This window comes from Stegodyphus dumicola, chromosome X1 (genome assembly GCF_044657685.1).
Source record: "Stegodyphus dumicola isolate Sdum_Otavi_A_Nest chromosome X1, ASM4465768v1".
Taxonomy (NCBI): Eukaryota; Metazoa; Arthropoda; class Arachnida; order Araneae; family Eresidae; genus Stegodyphus; species Stegodyphus dumicola.
This window is the reverse complement of record NC_140780.1, coordinates 246,004,105-246,027,644: the sequence shown is the minus strand read 5'-3', so window position 1 is coordinate 246,027,644 and position 23,540 is coordinate 246,004,105. Positions and strand designations below refer to the sequence as shown.

General features: G+C 31.4%; 1 protein-coding gene across 5 annotated transcripts in view; it reads right to left on the bottom strand.

Moving 5' to 3' along the window:
- The window catches only part of tweek (transmembrane protein KIAA1109 homolog tweek), a 421,377-nt gene that overhangs the window by 170,427 nt on the left and 227,410 nt on the right, over nt 1-23,540 (bottom strand). For all 5 annotated transcript variants that reach the window (XM_085807394.1, XM_085807390.1, XM_085807392.1 and 2 more), the window contains 3 exons: nt 5,987-6,238; nt 1,905-2,030; nt 800-917 (listed from right to left, as the gene is read on the bottom strand). In XM_085807394.1, coding sequence (XP_085663520.1) covers nt 800-917; nt 1,905-2,030; nt 5,987-6,238 — 496 coding nt within the window. The remainder of the gene's footprint in view (nt 1-799; nt 918-1,904; nt 2,031-5,986; nt 6,239-23,540) is intronic.

Here is a 23,540-nt window from a genome sequence, read left to right as displayed (position 1 = left end):
TTCCTATGCATTCTCAATTCTCAATACAGAAGGCACAATATTTTTTTTTTAACTTTCGTAGAATAAAATATCTTTAATTTTATTTTTTCAAAAGTCCTTAATGATACAGTTAGTGGGCTTTAAGAGAAAAATAAGATTTATTTAGATAAATTATTGTAAAATTGACTGGCTATGTCAATGGTGTTTAAGCTTCAAGTAAGGTTATTTACAATTTCCTTTTTATAAATACATAGTTTATAAGCTAGGAATATTTTAAATTAACATGCAGTTGATTTTAAGAAGTATTAAGAATGGCATGAAAACATAGTATTCCGGAAGTTCCATCAGATATATTTTTGTCAGCTTTGATACACGAGGTTGGGGATGATCTGACCGATGCAGGAATAATTTGCAAAACTGCCTAGCATTAACTCCTTGCACAGGACATTTTTTAGAGGTGATCAATGTAATTTTTTTAGAAATATGTCTTTTTCAATGACCTCGGACTTTCAATGAACTATGTAAACATAATCCCTTAACATTAAAACGATACGAAATAACATGAAAATGAAAGCATAACCAAATAACATAATAATAAACACATGTCAAAAATGTATCCTAATTGTATACAAGAACTATCAAATATATTTATGAATTTCATAATTTTAATATTAAAAAGTAAAATAAAACAACACATTATGTACAAATGCACACAACTTAAATGATGAATTCCTTTAAAAAGTAAATATAAGCATTTATTTTTCCGATTACACATTGTTTACATGATTAAGTCATAGATACAGCAAACTAAAATTAATACCTGTATATGGGCAACTAGAAGACATATTCTGAACTCGGTTAGAAAGCTGAAGTTCAACCACACCAGTTTCTAAACGCACAGCACTACTTGTTGGTGTAGTGGCTGTAATTTGTATACCCTACACATAATAAAACAAAAAATATTTATTTCAAAAATGTAGCATATAGAAAGAACAATTTACAATAGAAACACACATTTAAATTATTTATTAATTTTATGAAAATTATGCCAAGATTTAACACTTCCTTTTATACAAATATAATTATACTACATCTACCAAAATAATCTATAAATTTAAATACTAAGAGAAAACATTATACATGGACAGGTAATTATGAGAACTGTTAATGATAGATGGTGAACAACAAATTATATGAGGATTATCTTTGTGGGAGAAATTCTAGTAGGAAACTAGATCATATTTATATTACATGTAGAAGTCCCAGTAGTCATGCACTTACTATTTATCAGCTAACATCAAAACCTAAATGATGCTACAAATATTAAGTTATCTTTCCCACTTGGTACTGGTAGAATATCTAAAGTAGTATCCATAAAAATTATTATATGAAAGTAATATATTCAAGTTAATTATCTATCTACCTAAACTAACCAGTTGTAGGTTTTATGACTTTTTAAGTTTAAAATTTCATCAATTATGAGAAACATTCAAGTATAAGGAAACCATTTAAGACAACAGCAAGCCATACAAGTGTTATCTTAGTAGAAGATATTATATTAAGGAATTAATACACAGGTTATATCCACATGGTTAGGTTACTTTGACATTGCAAGGCAAACAAGGATTATCTAGCACACATCAGAGGGGGGAAAAAAAGGTAATAGTATGCATCAAATAAAATCCAAACTCAAAAGTTATAAATATCAGGTAGAAGTTCTACTTAACAAATGCAAGAATATGGCAGTAGCCAAATAACAATTAATGTATAGTAGAAATTAAACTAGTTACACTAAAAATTCTGAAATATAGGAGTATCTATATCATAAATTAAAAATTCAGCAATAAGCATTACAATACCTAAATATTCTACATTATATTATGGAAGTTAAATGAAAGAAAAATTTCCTTCAATAAAAAAATTACCTTCAGACGCAAAAGTAGAGAAAACAGCAATCTTCTGGGTCTCATGTGAGTCGATTTGTCCTGGTCACCCCACAAAGGCACTGGTTTATCAGCTCCTGACATTTTTTGAAGAACTTCATTGACTTCCTTAAAATGTTTATTAATTTCTCAGATGACAGATACTATAAACATAAATCTCAAATATTCATCAATTTCTTAAAAAAATCTTTGCTAAAATTTTTTTCTATTACCAAATAATGCACTCGTAGAACAGTAAATTATCAGAGCAATAATTACACAGTTTCACCCATATGGCAATGAATTAAGTTTTCTTGTGTACTAAAGGACATGTTGCCTAATTAATAGGTGACCCTTAATATGCCACAATTAAATACTCAACATCATAGATAAACTTGATGTAATTCTTGCTTATTATGCTTTTATTCAAAACTTACTTTTGAGCAAACCTTCCTAAAATGTCTCCATAGAAGAATTTTGCACCGTATGGAATAATATATCCCAACATATCATTAGCAATGTAAGATCAGCAGAAAATGCTCTAGGCCAAGACTGCATATCTTTTGAAAATTTCAAACACCATGATGTTCACTGTTCTACTTGCCTTCAGCACTTCATTATTCTGATGTTTCCTTACAGTAAATACTGTAAAATACTTTTCACTTATTGCTACTTCATAGTCACAAATATCACATCTGGTGACCCAACCATTTACTAGCATGACTTTTTCTCTGCGTACCACTGACTTATTTCTCCCGTTCTGGCCTTTAACTCAATTCATTTCTCAGTTTTCCTGTTTCTATTTGTTCTCAGTTTTCAAGAAGGAAATGATGTTGAGATAACTTAGTCAGGAGCTACATAAAAATGATGGCAATTACGAAAATAAGTACAAGACAAAGTACAACTAAAATGGCAATAACCATCACCTGACAGACTATTCTATAAAGATGGTGAATTCATGTCAAGTAAAGGAGATAAGATGTTTAACTAATTCTTCATTTTACAGCTTATAACATGAAATTAAAATTAATCCAATGCAAACATTACAATAAACTGCTTACAACACCGGAACTAAACCAGCTCAAGATAAGCACATTCATCTCTTAAGCTAATTTTCTATTTTTAAAAAAGATTTCCCATTCACGTTAAAAAGATTTGAGCTCACTCAGGCAGAATGATATCACTTAGATCTGCCAAGGTTACATATGTGAACAAAGACTGGATTCTTTTAACGAAACTCATCTTCTTGTTTGTATTCATAGAACTAAAAACAATTTAGCTCAAGCACTAAAGAAGAACTAACTGTAGTCATATAAACAAGATTTTAAGATCCAAGGGCAAATAAATAAGCGCATAATTCAGATTGGTCATAATGTGATGGTTTTGATACAATAGAAGGGAAACAGAATAATCTGAAATCATCTGGTCTGCTATATATAGCATGCGAAACAGCAAATATAAAAGGCGCTCAACACTGTTTCCCTGCAATTCCAGGGTCTAAAGGTCCACGAACTATAATATAAAATAAGAAAATAAATCTCTAATAAAAGTCTTAGCACTATAATATAAAATAAGAAAATAAAAATCTCTAATAAACTGTTAACTTAATTAGCAATACTTTTTCTAATTTCTTTTTTAGATTTTTATAAGCCAACCTCCCACCATCTGCAATGCATCAAAATTTCTCTCAACTGTGTCATTTCTAGACCAATTCATATACACGACTTAATAATGCTGATGACTTAAATAATGTGAAATCTAAACCTAAACTTTGATGTAACTAATTCAGAACTCAAACCTTTCTCTTGGTGAGCTGCCGTATTGGATAATTGTGCACTTCTGCTTCTACTCCTATTATCGCCAAGATGCTGCTTCTCTGCTTTCTTCCTATTTCAATAATATCACAGCCAAGTTTGCTGTTCCTTACAGATTCAACATTCTACATACTATGCTTTCTAGGTTATTATAACATCATTATTTCTAAATTTCTTTTCATTACATACATATGTAAATATACATATATTCACTAAAGCCTGCACAGTAGAATTCTGAAAATCGACAAAACCAAGTAATGTGCACATATTTTTGGATGTAAACACAATTAAAACCCAAGATGGAAACAATTTTATCAGCAATTTTTATTATATGAATATGCTAATAAGTTTTTTAAAGAAAATTCCACAACATTAATGACATATTTTGGTTGAAAATGCAATTTTTTTTATTAATGAAGTTATTTAGCTTTTCCTGCATGCACGTTTTTGTTGTTATTTTTATTACCCACACAGATCATACTGAGAAGCTCAGCAAATTCTTCCTTTTAGATAGATTCTCAAATTTGAATATTTATGTTGCTGTTTTTTAAAATAATTTTTTAATACGCATAGCAAAAATATATAATGAATTTGTCTCCTCTTTTTCAGATCCTGAGTTGAAATTATGAATGTATTGCTAAGCCTTGACGAAACTGGTTTGTTTATAATTTTTGCAAAACAAGTAGGAATAGCTATTAAAAAAAAAAAAAAAAAAAAAAAAAAAAAAAAAAAAAATTTGCTAAGATTTTCCTGATATGTAACATGGAAAAATAGCAATGAATAGGAGGTTAAGGATTCAGAAATTTTTCTAATAAATCCAAAATTTCAATTCTAGCACTTAAAATAGTTGCCAATTGTTATAAATTCCTGGAATTTAATGACAGAAATAGCATATGGACCCCCCCCCCCCGTTTCATGTTTCATGCCTGTTAAAACTGAAATATTTTATTCAAGAGAATATTTTAATAATTATGAATGTTCACTTTGCATAATATAGAATTATCTTTTTGTGGCAAAAGTTTTCATACTGGACTTCTTTTTAGAATCCGTATTTTTTTTTTTTTTTTTTTTTTTTTTTTTTAAGAGAAGATTTAGTTTTGCTACTAGAGATGAAAGATAAAGGGTTTGGTATTAATATAACAGTGATGTTTATAGTTTAGTAAAATACTGTTAAAGTAGTAAGTCCTTATCTGCCTTTTACTGAGTTGTTTCAACTAAGAATAAATTACTGTATTTCTTTAACATGCAAGTGTGTTATTTAGCACTAAACTGAATTTAAGACTCAAGACCATTCACATACTTTATTAAGGAGAAATACCTACTGCAGATGCTTGAAGCATTTAGCATATACTAAAACAAGATGTTGCTTTTGGAATCTAATTCTTTCTCCCTTTCTGCAACAAAAAAATTGCTTGTAGTCCGGAGTCCCAGATGTTAGATCATTCAGAGTACCAGATTTACAGATTTCAAACTTTGTACTGTATATTTGTGGCATTTACGTGCTCGACCAACAGCTTTCATGTTATATGCCATTGTATAAGTAATTAAATGGTACATGAAAGCTACATCTCAGCATTTTGATATGGCAATTATGATTTTATTCATTATTATAATTTTAATTACGATTTATTTATATTTTGATATGGCAATTATGATTTTATTATGATTTGATTTTGATATGGCTTCGTAGAAAACAACTGCATATCAGTTTAACACATCAGTTATTCATTCACTGCTAAACTCTATTGAATATCAGGATGCACCAGTTTTGAGCTTATTTCCTATGTCACTTGAAACAAATGGACAACACAATCTAGATAAAGTAAAAGCAACATTCGCTAAAGCTATATCAATATGGAAGTGTTTCTTTTTAATTTTCCCCAATTCAATTAAAAACTCATTATCTCTGCAAAACGTGCTCATCCTGAATTATGCATTTTGCTTTGAAAAAATCTCAGTTTGAAAGAAGTTTGAAAGAATTATAAAGTCACATTTTGTCACATTTAAATCCAAATATGACTTCCATGTACATGTAAACCCTTCATTTGGTTGTTTTATTGATAAAACTGAAATAAATGAAGGCTATTCTATGAATTTGCATTTTCCTGCCTTTAGTGCAAGGGGTGTCCAGCAGACTAGCAGACAAGGAGTAAGTAATGTGTTAATGCCACACTGTCGCAATAAATGCAAAATAATGAAATTTATTAAATTACTATGCTTTCAAAACATAAGATTAGATTCAAAACATACATATACTTAAAAATCCAATACCTTCATAAAAACTTTCTGCACAAGAACCAAATGATTTAGTAAATCAGTTGTTAAACTGTGTTCAAAAGAGCCAATTTCTGCTAAAGCACTTAAATAGCTTCCTTGGCAAAGTACAACACCATCAGTAAATGATTCCAATTTGTTGATGGCAGTATTAGTAGATGTTGGGTCTTGAATATATTCTGCTGATATATGGACCAATGGAAGATCAACACTGGCTGAAGAAGGCATATTTCCTTCTGATGGCTGAACCTGATCATTAAATATGCAAAAATTACTATATATCACAGCAAGCAAAAATAGAATATAATATAATCAGGATATTATAAGAAATCTTGGATTACAGATGATCAAATTATAGCACTCCATATCCACTAATAAATTTCCAAGGTTCTTCAAAAGGACAACTTATTATCCTATAACATAACCAGATGCCAAATTATTAATTTAAGCATGTTATTATATACCTCCTTATATGCACAATAATTTATTATAATCCTTGTAATAAGGATATATCTATATATGTGTATATATATATATATTTGAATTTAACAAATATTCTCTATTCGTATAAAGCTAATTTAAAGTTAATTTAAATTTTAAATTATGAAATTTTAATTACATATAAATAAAAGATTAACTATTGCTGCAAACTAATTTACAATATCATTTCAATTCTGAGAGCATATGTAAATTAAGTGAAAGTATCTAAAACCATGAAAAAAGATATAATAATCCAAAAAAATAATGTCCCAAAAATTTTTTTAAGAATTTTTAAGACTAAACTAATTTGTATCAGTGAATAATTGTTGAGCAGGAAGGAGACAGATCTTATGAAGGGAAAGTTGCCTCCAAACCTAACTCTTCAATTACTCAATTCGTGTTTTGTTATTCATATAGGCATGGGTATAGTAATATTCAAAACCAAAAGTAAAACCAAATGAAGTGAATTACTTAAAAAATTTTAAACTATAAGGAATTTTGAGAAATTTAGTAAGCAAATTGACAAGGAATCAAAATATTAATTAAATGTAAATTGCTAATGTATATATATATACACCTATAACAGGTAATTATAATCAAATTTGTGATTTCAAAACTCTAATTTTAAAACTACTGGTCAGAATGACTTAATATTTTACCAAAACTATCACGAGGAAATGGAATTTGGTTTGGCGAAGGGGGAAAAAATGTTTGAAATGTGCCGATAGATGGCACTGTGAGGGTTCCAATTACGACTGTGGAGGCCCGCAGATTACTGAAATGTGACATGCTTACCATAGACATAACTGTGATAAAAATGCAAAGCACTAGTGGGACACATAATGCTTTGTCACCCCCCCCCGACTTAAACCCATGAACTTTTTGGCTTTTGGGAAACCTGAAGAATGTTGTTTATAGTGGGACTGCAAATCTAGCCAACTTGAAGGAAAGCATCACGGACCACATTCATAGCATCAGCACAGATACCCTCCGATCTATTGTGCAATATGACATTTTGCACTTCCAACTAGTACCGGGGCAAGGCGGAAGGCATATCGAACAATATATGTGTAAAATCATCCATAAGGTGTTTGTTTCATGAAGGTCCTCTTTTTCTCTCATCACTATCACTATTTTTTCTGTATACACATTTCTTGTCTTTCCGCTAATAAATTTATCGTAAACCATTACAGTCTTTCGTTTCCTTTTAGCTAACAACATTCCTGTGATTTTAACGAATCCATTTAGACCTTTCCCCTGACATCACCATCTATCGGCACATTTTGGAACTAATTTTCTTCTTCACGAAACAAAATTCCTTTGCTTCATGATCTTTCTGGTAAAATATCACATCCTTCTGATCAGTGGTTTTAAAGTTGGAGAGTTTTGAAATTGCAACTTTCATTATAATCCCTCTAAGCAATTAGTAATTTAAGAACTGTCTTTAATACATACAAAAAAAAAAAAAAAAAAAAGAAATCATATGGCCAAAGCAATTCATTGGCCCAGTATTCTCCCACTACTCTGAATGCTTAAGCATAGTATTACTTTCATCTGAACTTTTATATAACCTTATCAGCATTTCTCAAAAGTGAATTAAATTTTGTTTCACCAGCAGCATCTCCATCATCATCTTCCTACATTTTTGCTTAAAAAGTGTCCCTTCCAGTAAGCAAGATATTCGCAATGTCAGGATAAATTTAATCACTCCCTTAAATTCCTACTATCTCCAATGTAGACTCCTTTACTGCAGGAATTTATATATATATATATATATATTATTTAAGGAACAAGGACAATAGTTTCTGCAGCTTTATACCTTATCTTATTCCAAAAAAGAATAAATATATTTTTCATGTATTGGATTGCTTACATTTTGGGGGTGGGGACTGTGTGCTCAAAATAATAGTATTTTTAAAATTTATGTTTTTGATGGTATAATTTTACAATAATTTTATGCTGTTTACTTCGGCTTGTAGGGGTTGGACAGATAAAGACAGAATTTACTTTGTTTTTCTCGGATTATTTTAACTTTGTGTCTTTGTTGGTTCAGAAATAGTCTGATTTTTTATTTTCTTGGTTGCACCAATCCCGATGATGCAGTGAAAGATGTAAATTCCATATTCATGTTCAATTTCAACATGATTTGCCCCCTTTTTCTAGCAATTTGTAGTAAGCTTCTGGTTTTTTCGTTTTTGCATATGTTTATTCCGAATTGAATATCGGATGAATTTTATATGTTTTATTTGTTTTAATTTATTTTGCTTTTAATGACTATATGTAAGACATTATTATTGAATTATTATAATTACCCCATTTAAGCCATTCTACAGCAGTCCCAGTTACACATAAATTCAGCTTAAAGACATTCTCTTATCCTTATGGGTAACATGGGGGTCTGCTTGCAATTTTAACTATGCAGACATAATGAATTGCAGATTCTAGCAGACATATTTGTTATTTGTTATTTTTGTTCACCACATGTGATCGTCTTTTGTACAGCTGCAGGACTTTTAAAATTTAAGCCCTGCCCAAATTCTGGATTTCTATAAACAATATATTGTCATTCACAGAAAAGCAACAAATACAGGGTTGATCAAAGGAAATTGAAACATCCGCATGTACAGAGAACTACTTTATCAATATGAGGGCTTTCTTTTACAGGCAGATATTCGAGTGACTTCTACAGGAAAGATAGATACAAATCTTCTTCAATTATTAAGATATTTTAATCATTTCTCTTGCAAAAAGTAGCTATACCACTTCATCATAAAGGATGAAAGAATTTTTGAACTCTGTCCCTTACCATACTCTAGACAGATTTGATAGTACTATGATAAGAAATTCTTCAGAGCATGGAAGAAACTCAGTTTCATATTTTGCAAACTACTTTGCTAACAGTTTTGCAGCGTGAACTAATAAACTGCCATCTGGTACACAGAACATTCTTTGTGCTACAAATTTTTAACAACTAAACAAGACTCCGTTTATTAATAATTCTTAACAGTGATAAGACTGACAAAAAAAATTAATATTCCCTCAAATTTTCATGATAATGCAGCCCAAACTGCCTCTAATTGATCTCCATGCTCCATTCTTAAAATGAGAGAGTAAGGATTATATACTTATAAATAGCTCTCCACATGTAAACTCCCCTAGAAGTGAAAATGACAGTAAAGATGGATTTATCACTGATTAATACATATTTTTGATACCACTGAAAACAGGGTTTAGTATGAATGCTGGTTACCAATGGCTTTGCAATAGCTGCCCAAACATGAATATTTATCCTATGAAGCTCTTAAAAGAAGTTTCACAGAAATGGCCGAGTTTAGAAAAACATCAATTTCTGACATAATTTGAGTAGGCATATTATGCTTTTGGCTGCTATTCTTTTTAACACTATGGAGTTCTTTTTAAATCATTAGCTACATCAGTTAATATTCGGGACTTTACCGGAACTTGAACCCCCCAGTTATTCCAGTGTTTAAATTCTAGCACAATCCAGTACAGCCAGGATATTAAATGAGATGAAATTCAGTATTTTAATTTAGTATTTTATTTATCCTCCAATATTTTATTTCATTTTAATTACTAACTATTTTATTTATTTATGTTTACTTTGCCTAAGAATTTTCCATAGGACGCCAACATTTTAAATTTTAGAAATTAAGCCTCTCTCTTTAAAATGAGTTGAGATAACGTTCTCTTATCTCAACAATTACTTCCATTGGGCTAAAGTCTTCCCTTTACAAATATACAGACATATGCCTACATACTGTGGCCTTTGGTATATAAAAATTATCTTCTGCTGTCTTGGCAACAGACATTCAGCCAAAGAAGAATCAACAAATCATCTTCTTTTAAACTCTGATACATCACACATTTATACCTTGCAGTTCTTGTTGCTAGAAGACAGCAGCACTAATAATGTTCACTATTCAAAATATTGATAAAATTAAAAGTCATTCAAGGTCCATATGTTGGCTTAAATTTGAAGTGTTATATTTGTTAAATGTTTGTTTCATTGTGCAACCCCTGCCTACTGCTTCAGATTTCAACTTCTTACATGAATGAGAAAGCTTCTTTAACAAATATGAAGAACAAACAAAAATTATTTACCTTCTGTTATAGAAATTCAAGCTCATTTCTTTAAAAGTTTAATGCCAAATTAAATATATGTGCACCAAAAGACAAGATATGGTTTCACACCAGTAAATTTTATTACCTAAATTGGGTTTAAAAGTAATGGAGTAGTAGATTAAAAATCTGCTTAATTCAGGATTTGAGTTTGGAAGGATTATAAAGCTTTAAGGATTTCACATCAAAACTAAAAGTCATTATATTTAGACTAACAAATTCTATAATATGTTCAAAGAAAATTAAAAGCACATAATTAATTAATTAATTAATTTTAGGCATTTTTATAGAGAAATATATATTAAGTTCACTGTAAGAATTATTTTAAACGACTTTTTTAGAGATGTATTATAATCTTACGTTTTAATATTTAAATAAATTTAAAATAAAAAGAATCTGAGAAAAAGTTACGTTGATTGGAATTAAACTGGACTCATCATTTAAGGTAGAATTTGGAAACAAATCCCTCATCTCATTCTGAATGACTTGAAAGAAGAATACCTTGAACTATTCAACAAGGCAATCACTATTCTGTTAATATTCACAGGCACCACATTAGTGGGGAGGGCTTTCTTGTTCTACACTTACTTAAAAATAAGTACAGGAAACAGATTTTTTTCAGCGCAAGTTTGGATGCGAAACTGAATTTTTCATCTTCCTATCAGGATTTTAAATTAACGAGTGCTGCTAAACAGCCTCAGGGTTCCTATTAAAAGTGCTTAAATGTGTATAATTGTCAATGTACTTCACTTTTGTCAATATATATCAAGTTCATTGTAAAAATTATTTTTAATTACCGTAAATTCCGGAAGAAACGACACGACGTTTACGTGTTTAAAACTTAAATATTCAGCGGGTGTGCAGTTTCTACCCATGCGGCGTTTAGGTGCACTAAAAATAAAATATTTCCTATGATGGTCATTGTACATAGTTTGGATGGCCTTGTCATTGTGCATAGACTGGTGCTGTTCCCACACAAAAGACCACTCAGTTGCTTTTTGCGAACATTATTTTGTTTATATTCTTTCCCTTGAATGGACCTACATGCTTTATTCACCCTAAACAACAACTCAGAACAATAACATTCTTCCCCCTTTCAAATCAACATTCTCATCAGTTTGAAGTCTCTCACCTCTGCCATTTGATGAATCTTCCAGGACCCATCCTCTCCCCACCCCTGCCTTTTCTGCAATTTTTTTCAAAGGCGGACACGATTCCACTTGCCTCGCAATAACAAACTGTGACGTATTTCCCCTTCAGCATGAACCGATTTTTCTTGGCATTCTGCCAGCTACAGATACCATCAGTTTGGGTACAAGTACTTGTTGGATAGTTTTTAAGTAAGAAGGGAGCGGAAAAATTTTGAAAATGTCACCTAAATGGCACAGAAGCTATACTGCTGGTTTTAAGCTTAATGTAATTTCATGTGCTGAACAAATTGGAAATCGAGTAGCAGTTCGAGAGTTTGAAATGGACGAGAGATGTATTCGACATTGGAGAACTGAAAAAAAAAAAAAAAAAAAAAAAAAAATTCTTAAAAATATGCCAAGACAGAAACGAGCCAAAAGAAGTGGTACTGTAAGGTGGCCAAATCTAGAGGACGACCTTGAAAACTTAATAAAGGAGGAACGAGGAAAGGGAATGGTAATTTCGACTGTATAAATTCGCTTACAAGCAAAATTTATAGCAAAACGAATGAACATAATTGATTTCAAAGGAGGTGTAGCAGTTTTATGAAAAAAAAAAAATATTTCTGTGTGTACTAGAACAACAGTCGGGCAACAATTACCAATGGACTGGCAGGATAAAAAGGCATCATTTCTAAAATATGTGACAGATATTATTGACAAAAAAAAAAAAAAAAACTTCTTCGGTCATAGATAATAAATATGGATGAAACGCCATTAGCTTTTGACTCTCCTGCAAACAGAATTGTTGATGAAACTGGTTCAAAAACTGTATCTGACGGGGCATGAAAGAACGTCATTTACATGTGTGTTAGCTTGTGCCGCAAACAGTGAGAAGCTAAAGCTGATGATCATTTTTAAACGAAAGACTATTCCAAAGGGAGATTTTCCTAATGATGTAAATACTTGTGGAAACGAGAACGGCTGGATGTGCGAAACAATCATGCATGAGTGGCTACAAAAAGTTTGACAGTGTCGTATGGGATCTTTTTTCCAACCAAAAGGGTTATTGATAATGGATTCCATGCGTGCTCATTTACTTGAGTCAGTGAAAACCAGATGTCAAAAATTGTCTACAACCGAAGCAATAATTCCTGTTGGTTTGACAAAAATCTTATAGCCGTTAGATTTGTCAGGTAACAAATCCTTCAAAGCTGAAAACCGAAAGCGGTGGGAGTGTTGGATGAGTGAAGGATTGCATATGTATACCAAAAGCGGTAAAATGTGTAGAGCATCTCATGAAGAAGTTGCAAAGTGGGTAGGAAGTGCGTGGAAATCGGTAAAAACATTGTCAATAATAGCAGGGTTCAAAGAAGCTGAAATTATATCCTTAGATAAAGAGACTGTAAACCCAGAGGATAAATGTGACGATCTGGAAGACTTGGACTTAGATCAGGATTTACTAAATCTTTTTAATTCAGATAGTGAAGAATCAGATTTTGATGGCTTCAAATGATGTATAGTTTGCTGTAATTCCTTTTGTAAGTAAAATCTAAAATTTCCTTTTGTCATCCAAATTTAATATTTCGTTGTTGCAACATTTTTTATAATATAGTCTGAGTATTACAAATATGGACATCGTTAGTGGGTAAATATTTAAGTATATATGTGAAGATAAATATATTTTTTACATTTCTTACCTTAAATTTATTTTTGAGTTATGGCTTCATTTCATGCATTTTTCTTAACTGGTATGCCATATATCAGAACTTAGGTTGAGATTTTGCATCTATACAGCCCACAACGATGTCACGTACAATTTAATCTATTGCGGCATTTACGCTGATGCGGCGTTTCTGCATAATTTTATTTTTTTCCCCGCCATTTTCCCCAAGTGCGGCGTTTACGCTGATGCTGCCTTTCTTACGGAAATTACGGTACTTTTATAGAGAAGTATTATAATTTTATGTTTAAAAAAAGGCATAAAAACATCTAAAAACCATATTTTGCTTGTCTAAGCATCTTCTTTAACCCTTTCGGGATGGGCGTCCCATATATGCATTCCCCAAGAACGTCTCTTACAGCCAGGCGTCCAATCCACGCATCATTAGAGATTGCATTCAGAGGACGAGTGATGCGTATACGCATTTTAAGCTGGATTGTTTTCTAAAGGCCACTAGATGGCATCCTATGCCCATTACTCTTGAAATAAACACAGTTTTAGGTTCCTGACATTGAGTTTGTTACATTCTATCTGACTTTGGTATCTTACTCAGCAACTGTTATTTCGGAAAGCCTAACCTCCAGTCTATTATGGCGGGAAGGCACTATTTATCAGGGAAAGAATACCCTTGTATGGTTAATGAACCATTTACTAATGCAGATGAGAGTGATGATTCATTTTCTAAAGAGTTAGAAAATGATACTTTTTCTAAGAGTTAGAAAGTGATACTTCCCTGTGCATCAAAATTTACCACACTTAGTCTTCATTGTAAACTTTGTTACTTCTTACTGTAAACAGTCTTTATTGTGTTGCTTTATTAAATTTAAACTTTATTGATGATTTTTATCAATTAAAACTTTGAAATAATTTGAATAGCCCTTCCAAAAATTATTTTACAAGATAAGCAATTTTTTAAGTATATTTTCATGTAAAATGAACAAAAAAACATTATTAAGCCCTTAGCTGCCATGGGCGTATATATATATGCCTTGATCAGCCGATGCGTTAACTGCCCCGGGCATATATATATATACACCCTTCCAAAATACTATCATTTGCTTTGCGTTGCTACCCGTAAAATTATTCGCAAAGCTTTTGGAATCCAACATCACAATGACCTTGACAAAATATGCGAAGGAGGATACTATTTCAGAGAAGTGTGGGGAGAAATTGGAGAGAGGGATGTGTCTAAAGTGGTGAAAGTAATGACTGCGTGGTATTGGCTGGCGTTTGAGTAAAACATATTTTTTTTTAATTCTGTGTCCTCCATTTTCATTTACTTTTTGTAGTAGGTTCCAGGAATAAAGAAAGGTATAATGGATGTTTCAAACCCATTTTTATCTTTTTTGAATTATTTTTTGATGAAATGCTCGTGCTTCATATTGTTACTGAAACCAACCGTTTTGTAGACAAGTATATGAACCAACTCCTTGCAAAAGAAAAATCATGAGCAAAATTGTGGCATTCAACCAGTTCAGAAGAAATATACATTTTTTTTAGGCATACTAATTTCACAAGATATAACACTGAAACCTGATATTACACTTTACTGGTCTAAAAATGAATTGATAGAAACTCCATTTTAGGGATCTTTTTTATTACAAAAACATCATTTTTATTATACTTGCATCTTTTTATTATACTTTTACTCAAATCATTAAATTTTGTGCATTAATTTTTTCTTTTATTCTTTATTTTCTGAAAGTAAACAGTTTTCAGAAAGTAAAACTTGCACTTATTTTCCCCCTAATACATCGCATAACTATGCGCGCCTGTGTGAAAAACCATGGTACTGGGAAATGAATCTTGCACGCTTTCTGCGGCAGTTCAGGGGTTAAGTGCTAATTTTAACATACATAAGAGCTCAAGTAATAATAATAAAAAATGATACCAAAAATTACGATGCTAGAAGTGGAATCCCCCCCTTTTTTTAAATTAGGCTTAGCGATGCAAAACGTCCGTTTTGTGCGGTGACTGCATTCAATTCTCTTCCGTCACAAGCGTCTTAAATAAAGGTGCACCATTGCAAAAGGGTTAAAGAATACTGTTTTAAAATTTAAGGATGTTCCAGTTTCTCACCCTTTTCCCAAAATTATACATAGACATTACTTCTTATTTAGTCACATGCTTTTGCAGTTCTAAATTCAGCCCCCTACCATGATTCACAGGAAAACTGCACATTAATTTCAAACTCGCCATTCTGACACGAGAAAAAAGTACTACTTTTGATCATACTAAATGTTAAAATTTCAAAGTACTGTAATCTTGCTTCATTAAAACAGCATAGGGGATATCTTTAAAACTGGTTTATGGTTAAATTGCAGCCATGAAGGGTCCTGAGTTTCAGGGCTCCTCTAAATTTAGGCTAAGAAACATTTAAAAAATAGAAAACATACTTCGAATTTGTAGCAACCCCCTCCCCAGAAATTTACATGCAGTAGGCTCCCATTTCATAGAGATATAATTTTCACAAATTTTGACAATATATATTTTGAGACAGTTAAAAAGCAACAATCAGTTGAATATGGCAATCTGCTTGAATAAAAACAAATATTCATCCAAATAATGTCCAAATATCACAGTAATCACCAAAAACCTACCAAGTACCCTAAAATAAAATGCAATCTTAATGAAGAATCACGTAGTACCAATGTTTTAATTCAACTTATTTAGATGAACAGAATTCTGCAGCCTAACCAACAAATAATGGAAAATACCTTTTATGGCCAACATTTTCCTTTGCCCTGCAACCATTTGTCATGCACTTCTAATTTTAATCTGAAACTTTATACAATTTATTAACTGAGAATTTTATTGCTGATGCATGATAGGCTGGACAGATTTGAGGTGTTGTGAGCAAATTTTTTGTTTTCTATTTTTCATTCATTTATTTTTTAATTATAGGTAAGACAAAAGGAATTTTTTTATAAATTTATTACTCAAATACCAAGGGTTAAAATGTGCTACAACTAATGCACTTGGTTCCTGCAGCTCTGACTGAAAGATTATATATAAGTTACAGGATACAGAAATGAGAACATTAGCACAGCACTAATCATAAAATGGCAAAGCTGTACAGTGGTCCATTTCCTACAGAAGTAAATACAGATGGATTTACAGATACATTAACAGATGGATTGTGATGTACATGGAGAATGTGATAGCTATGCAACATGTGAAAAAATTGTACCATGAATTTGCAAAGGGCCAAATTAACATGCAAAACATTGTGTGGAATCACCACCTACTAACTCCTGACTCATCCATTAATAATTCTAATGAAATGGTGAGGAACAATACATAATAAACTTAAAAACTTGGAAAGGCACTTTAATCTTTCACAAGAAAGTATGCAGAGCTTTGTTGATGAAGTTTTGTACTGCATGAAAATCCACTCCATGTGGGTCACAAAATGCTCATGATCTTGAAGGTGAAGCATTTTTGCCATGCATTATCACAAGTCATAAGAAATAAGTACACCACTTTGAATTGGAGTCTAAAATAGAAAGCATGGAGTTGAAACATCCAACATCACTAACATACAAAACATTTAAGACTATAAAAAGCATGGAAATGTGATGATAACAATCTTTTGGGGCATTTGTGGAGGGATCTTGTTTGCTTCAATGATGTGTGGGGTGAATGTCAATGCATCTCTTTATCAGGAGACATTAATGCATGCTAAGGAAGCTATTGAAGGTCAACAATCTGACCTTACACATGCAGTAGAGCTGTTACATGGTAATGCAAGGTTTTATGTTGCCTTCTTTTGCTACTCACTTGGTGCCAGCATGCTGTTCCCCCCCCCTCACAGTACAGCACAGACTTGGCTCTGTTTAGACTTTTGTATGTTTGGGAAACTGAAAAATATCTACGGAACAATATACATGATTTTTTAAAGAGACAATGAGGTGGTGAAATGGCTAAATTACCAGAAAAACACTTTTTACAGTCAAGGAATACAGAATCTCATCGCATATTATGATAAATGCCTGAATGACTTTTATAATTATACAAAAAATAAAAGTATATCACACCAAAAAGTGTTCTTTATAATGAAGTATCTTTCTAGGTGCAATTACAAAAAAATCAGAGAAATTTACTTTTTTACTTGCCCTCATACATTTGTTCATAATAGGCCTTACCTTGATATAACTTAAACCTTTTCAACATTCAATAAATCACTAAACTGCAATAGTAAATATTAACTGTTTGCATTATGCTTATACTATGTAGTATGTATGCTACTGGTTATATAAATTTACTTATGTATTTGTATTTAATTTTGATTTAATTGGATTAGTTTTGTATATGTGTCTAATTTTTTATTTAAATGTAAACCTTCATATGAGGATTTCAGAACAGGATGTCTAATTTCAACATTTTGTTTCTGTATTGCCAATAAATGCAGTTTATTTTCTCATTTAATCGAATTATGAGAAAGAACATATATTTTGCTTGTGAACTCTATAAAAGAAGAAAGAACATGTTAAAGATCATATTCACTAATTTTTATATAAGGGTTCCCAGAGACATGAGTATTACAGAAGTTCCATAAGCACAAAAGGGTTGAGAAACACTGCTTTAAATACAGATCTCAGACATATTTTCATTTACAACATTGCTTTAAGTTGAAGAATTCCTGAAAAACAGTTTCAGCAGTAGAGATGATTTACAATTACAAAGTTGAACTTCTTATATGGTTTTTTACAGTGGAAATTCCAATTAGTAAACTGGTTATTGTGCTTAACCAGTTATATACAAAACATGCCACACATTTATGTGCCAAACTTACAAATATATTTGAAATTAATAGCCCAAAAACAAAATTAATAATACTCTGTGTGAGTACTCTGTATGGAGCCTGTAACTTCTTGTTTAGTTTGTTCCACTTAATAACTTCTATACGTTCAAAGTAGACTCAACTAATGCATATGGCTCAAATAATTCAATTTTTTTTTTTAAACAGTTGTATTGACATTAAGCTAGCACAATAACACGTGCATCACAACAATGGAATAGCATAGTATGAACACCATTACATGTATAGTTCTTTTAAATACACATCACATCCCTTCCTCCAGTTTATAAACAATAATAAAAATGATAAATGACATCAATACAAGTACATTCACAATATGCCATATAATAAACAAAGTTACATTAAAAATGATATAGGAATTATGTAACATTATTTTATTCCATAACAAAGTCTCTATACCTTGAAGGTTGTCTAATCAACCATCCAATTCTTGTTACTGTATTATTGGACAAATTATTTTGTTGATTTCCTATATTAATAGGCACAGAAAGATTACCAGGGCTTCCATTTGAATTTTTCGCTTTATCTACTAATATATCATCATAATCATTATTAACTTTGTAAGGTGAATTTGAAAATTTTATATGAAGTCTGTTTCTTCGTAATACAGAGGCTGTTCACACATTTTTTAGACGATGTATATTGTATTCACAAAACTAAATTACATAAAATTCTTGTGTTTTAAATGTTCTATTTGACATTCCTTATTCTGAACTATCTTTCAACACTGCAATTTCCAGGATAATAATGCCTTTTGAAGTGGCAGAAGAGGTATTCTATCCCATTCCTCCCGAACAGCTTTCCAGAGTCCTGTTAGGGTTTTGGGACAACGTTTGAATTAATGCAGTTTTTAAAAGTCCGAAAGCACAAAAATCCCGAGGTGACACATCAGTAGACTTAGTAGGGATATCAGTGAAGGGTATGGCCTTGATACCAGTTTTTTGTCCTATTTCTTTTAGGAAATTTACAGTGGATTTTGATGTGTGACTGCTAGCTTTGTCCTGATGGAGTCTGACAGATTGATGGCACTGTGAGTAAAGCGATGGTATTTCATTCAGAAAAATTGGCGATAAAATATGTCCCTGATAGTATTTGGAGTTAATCTTGACATTATTTTTGCACTCTCTTTATTTTTAACTTGCCATTATAAGAAAAACCAGCAACAACCATGAACCCCTTAGAAAAACTTTCTTTCGATTCTTTGAACCATGTACTTAAATTTTTTTCTCTCCTTTTATGATAAGAAATGGTTCTTTTTTTGTTACAATCATTTAAATACACCCATGCTTCATCTATTGTGACAATTGTTTTCCATTTTTCTTTGGATAAGTGTTTCTCATATAGAATTCTGCAGCGTGTCCTGCATTGAGCGATATGCTTTGGAAGAAGACGATGCACATTGCGTTTTTTTGCTTTCTTAAGATTTATTTCAACGTTTATCATTTTGTTTACAGTGGACACTGAGAATTTTAATGATTTTGCAACTGTCCTTTGACTAGGCAGATTTTCTTTTAACATTAAACAACATACCTTTGCAATAGTCGAAGATGTCTGTTTTTTCCTTGTATACTTGTTTGGAATTTTTGCCCCACTTGAGGCTCCAATTTGACGTTTTTTTCCTTTCTTGTTGATGATATTACCTATTGACGCTTTAGATATCACAAAACCATGACTCTCATATCGTTTTTGGATAATGACGTATGCATATTTCTCTTAGGAAAGAGCGTAAATGTAGTCTTTGAACCACTGCTTTGTTAAATTCGCCATTTTGAATAAAAACAAAACTTTCAAGCCACAGACGATAATTTTGACTTTTAAAAACATAGTACATTTGCAATTACTTCTTTTGCAGCAAATTATTTTTTATTACCACTTACCAAAATCGTCTAGAAGATGTGTGAAGAGCCTCTGTATTTCCCCATTTGAATTTCTTACAATATAGGATGTAGGAGCTTTATGTTTTGAAATTATTTCACCTTTATTCCATTGTCCAATTCTAAAGTTGAACAAGGTTATACTATCTCCAGGTTTTAACTCAGGCAGTTTATAATAATATTTTTGCCTAGCTTGAAGTGCACAAAATTTATAATAAGGTTTGTTTACTATAGTATTTAACAATTTATTACTCACAGGTAATTTTGTCCTTAATCTTCTATTAAGTAAACGTTGTGCAGGAGACAAAATTATTCCACTAATTGGGGTATTTCAATATTCCATTAAACTTACACTTATATCTTGCAGTTTTCTCATGATATTTTTCACTATGCCTACAGCTTTCTCAGCCAGCCCATTACTTTCGAGGATATCTGGGGCTACTAAATATAAGTTCGAAATCCCAATCCTCAGCAAATTTCTTAAATAAGTAGCTATTACAGGGATTATTGTCACAAATGACTTCATTTGCAATACCATACCTGGCAAAGATGCATTTTAACTTTATCATAATTTCATTTGCTGTCTTATCTTTTATGTTAGAAACCTCAATCCATTTAGAATAATAATCGATAACTACTAATTTGATTACCAAATTGTAAGATGTCAAGGGCAATTTTTTCAAATAGTTTAGTTGGAATTTCATGTTGTATTAGATGTTCTTTTTGATTTCTATTTCTAAATTTTTCACATACTTCACAGTTGGAAACAAGCTGCTCAATGTCATTTGCCATACCTGGCTAGTAAAAATTTCATGGGCTCTATTTTACACTTCTCAATTCCAAAATGTGCTTCATGAATTAACAACTGCAACATATCTTTTCTCAAACCATAAGGTACAACTAATTTTTCTTTAATGAATAAGTCATCATTAATATAAAGACCATTTTTAAATTTAAAATATGTTTTTACACTACTATCTACTTTTTTGTAACATTTAGGCCAACCCTCTTTAATATATTTCATAACTATTTGCAAATCTGGATCTGATTCAATTTCTTTTCTAAATTGAACCACTCTTCTTTCACTCATAAACAAATATTTTTAAATAATGTGAACAACATTTAACATTTCAGGATCACCACTAATAGTTTCATTCACAGGATATGCATGTGACAAAGTGTCAGCAAAAAGCACTTGATTTCCTGGAACATGATTTATCTCAAAATCATACTTTAGTATGATTTTTAGTAATTTTAAGATCATCCTTTGCATTCTAGAAGAGATTTTATTCAATCGTTTCTTAACAATTGCCATTAAAGGCTTATGATCACTTTGTACTGCAATTTTTCGCCCATAAACGAAATTGTGGTACTTTTCAAAAGAAAATACTATGGCCAATAGCTCTTTTTCGATCTGTGCATAGTTTTTTTTCACTATTAGTCAGGCTGCAAGACACAAATGATACAGGCTTACCCTTTTGAATTAGACACGATCCTAGGCCATCCTTCAAACTATCACACTGTATAATTATATCCTCATTATAACTGTAAACTTTTAAAATTGGAGCTTTAGTTAGCAGTTGTTTGATGTTGTTAAATGACTCTTTCTGAGTCTCTATCCAATTAAATTCTGCCTTTTCTTGAATGATTTCTCTTAAAGGAGCATAGCTTTAGATACATTAGGTATGAATTTTGACAGAAAATTTAACATTCCTAACAATCTCCTTAAATACGTTTTTGATTTTGGTTTTGGCATATTAATAATTGCTTTAATATGACTAGGAAAGGCTTTTACACCTGACTCAGAAATAATTTGGCCTACATATTTGACTTCCGGTATCCTATATTGTAATTTATCAGAATTAAATTTTATATTTAGAGAACCAGCTCTTTCAAGAACCTTAGAGATAATTATATCATGAGTAACCTCATCAGATCCTGCATTTAGGATATCATCAAAATAAACTTGCACACCCTCAATATAACCAAATAATTTTTGGTTTCTTTTCTGAAATTATTCAGGGGTGGAGGATATTCCAAATTACATTTTATTAAATTTATATCTTCCATAAAGGGTATTAAATGTACATAGTTCAGAAGTAGCTTCATCTAGTGGTACATGCCAAAATCCATCTTTTAAATCTACAACTGAAAATACTTTTTTACCTTCTAACCTACTAATTATATCATCTGGAGAAGGAATTTGATAGTGTTCCCTTTTAATTACTTTATTTAGATCTCTAGGATCCAAGTATAATCTAAGATTCCCATTACATTTTTCAACTATAACCAAACTTTGAACCCAATTAGTTGGTTTATTTACTTTCAATACTATCCCTTCTCTTTTAAGTTTATCTAAAGTATCTTTTAATTTAGGCTGTAAAGCTTCAGGAACACATCTTGGGGGATTTATTACTGGTATTGCATCAGCTTTGAGAGTTATATGAGATGGTTCATCAGGAAATTGCCCTGTTACTTGTAAATACATCTATATACTGAGCAATTAAATCATTTTATTAATGATATTGCACTCAGAGGGATCAATCCTTTGAGTTAGCTTTAATGCAGAACAAGCTGTTAACCCTAATATAGGCTTAGATCTTACATCAAGGACATAAAACTGTAAAGGTAAAGCATTTCAGTTGAACAATGAATTATAAGAGTACCTTCTGGTTTTAACTTAAAGTCACCATATGCAGTTATGAACAAATCAGTGTCATTAAGTTTAGGCTTAAGCTTAACATTATTTAAAACATATAAAGGTAAAATATTTACTTCTGCACCAATATCTAACTTAAAATCAACTTTGAAAGACTTATTATTTACATACATTGTAATACTTTTCACTCATGTTTCACTTACCTTGTGAATATCCTTATTTACTTCATCAATATAATTTGTCAATTCTTTGATTGATTTTACACTTATTTTAAATTCACTATCTCCGTTTACTGGTGGATCTATCATTACAGAGTCAACAAATACATTATGTTCATTATATATACCAAGTTCATTATTTGGTATTCCAACTTCATAAACATTCTTGGGACACCTCGAGGCAAAATGGTTCTTTATTTTGCATTTTGCACATGTCTTTCCAAAAGCTGGACAGTCTCGATATTTGTGCCTTCTTCCGCACTTCTTGCAGTCATATTCTAGTGTTGATTGCTTCTGCTGCGAAGACAACTTTGGTGGCACTGACTGTTTTGATCGATGCTGCTGTTTTCTATATTTCTTCCCGCTGTTCACAGTCACTGGATCATTTTTCATGTTCTGAAGTTGCCCATTGCTTGTTTCAACAGCATAGATTATTTCTTTTTCTAATCCCAGGTTAGATTCTCGAAGCAAACGTTCGGTCAGACTCCTATCCCGAATGGCTAATACA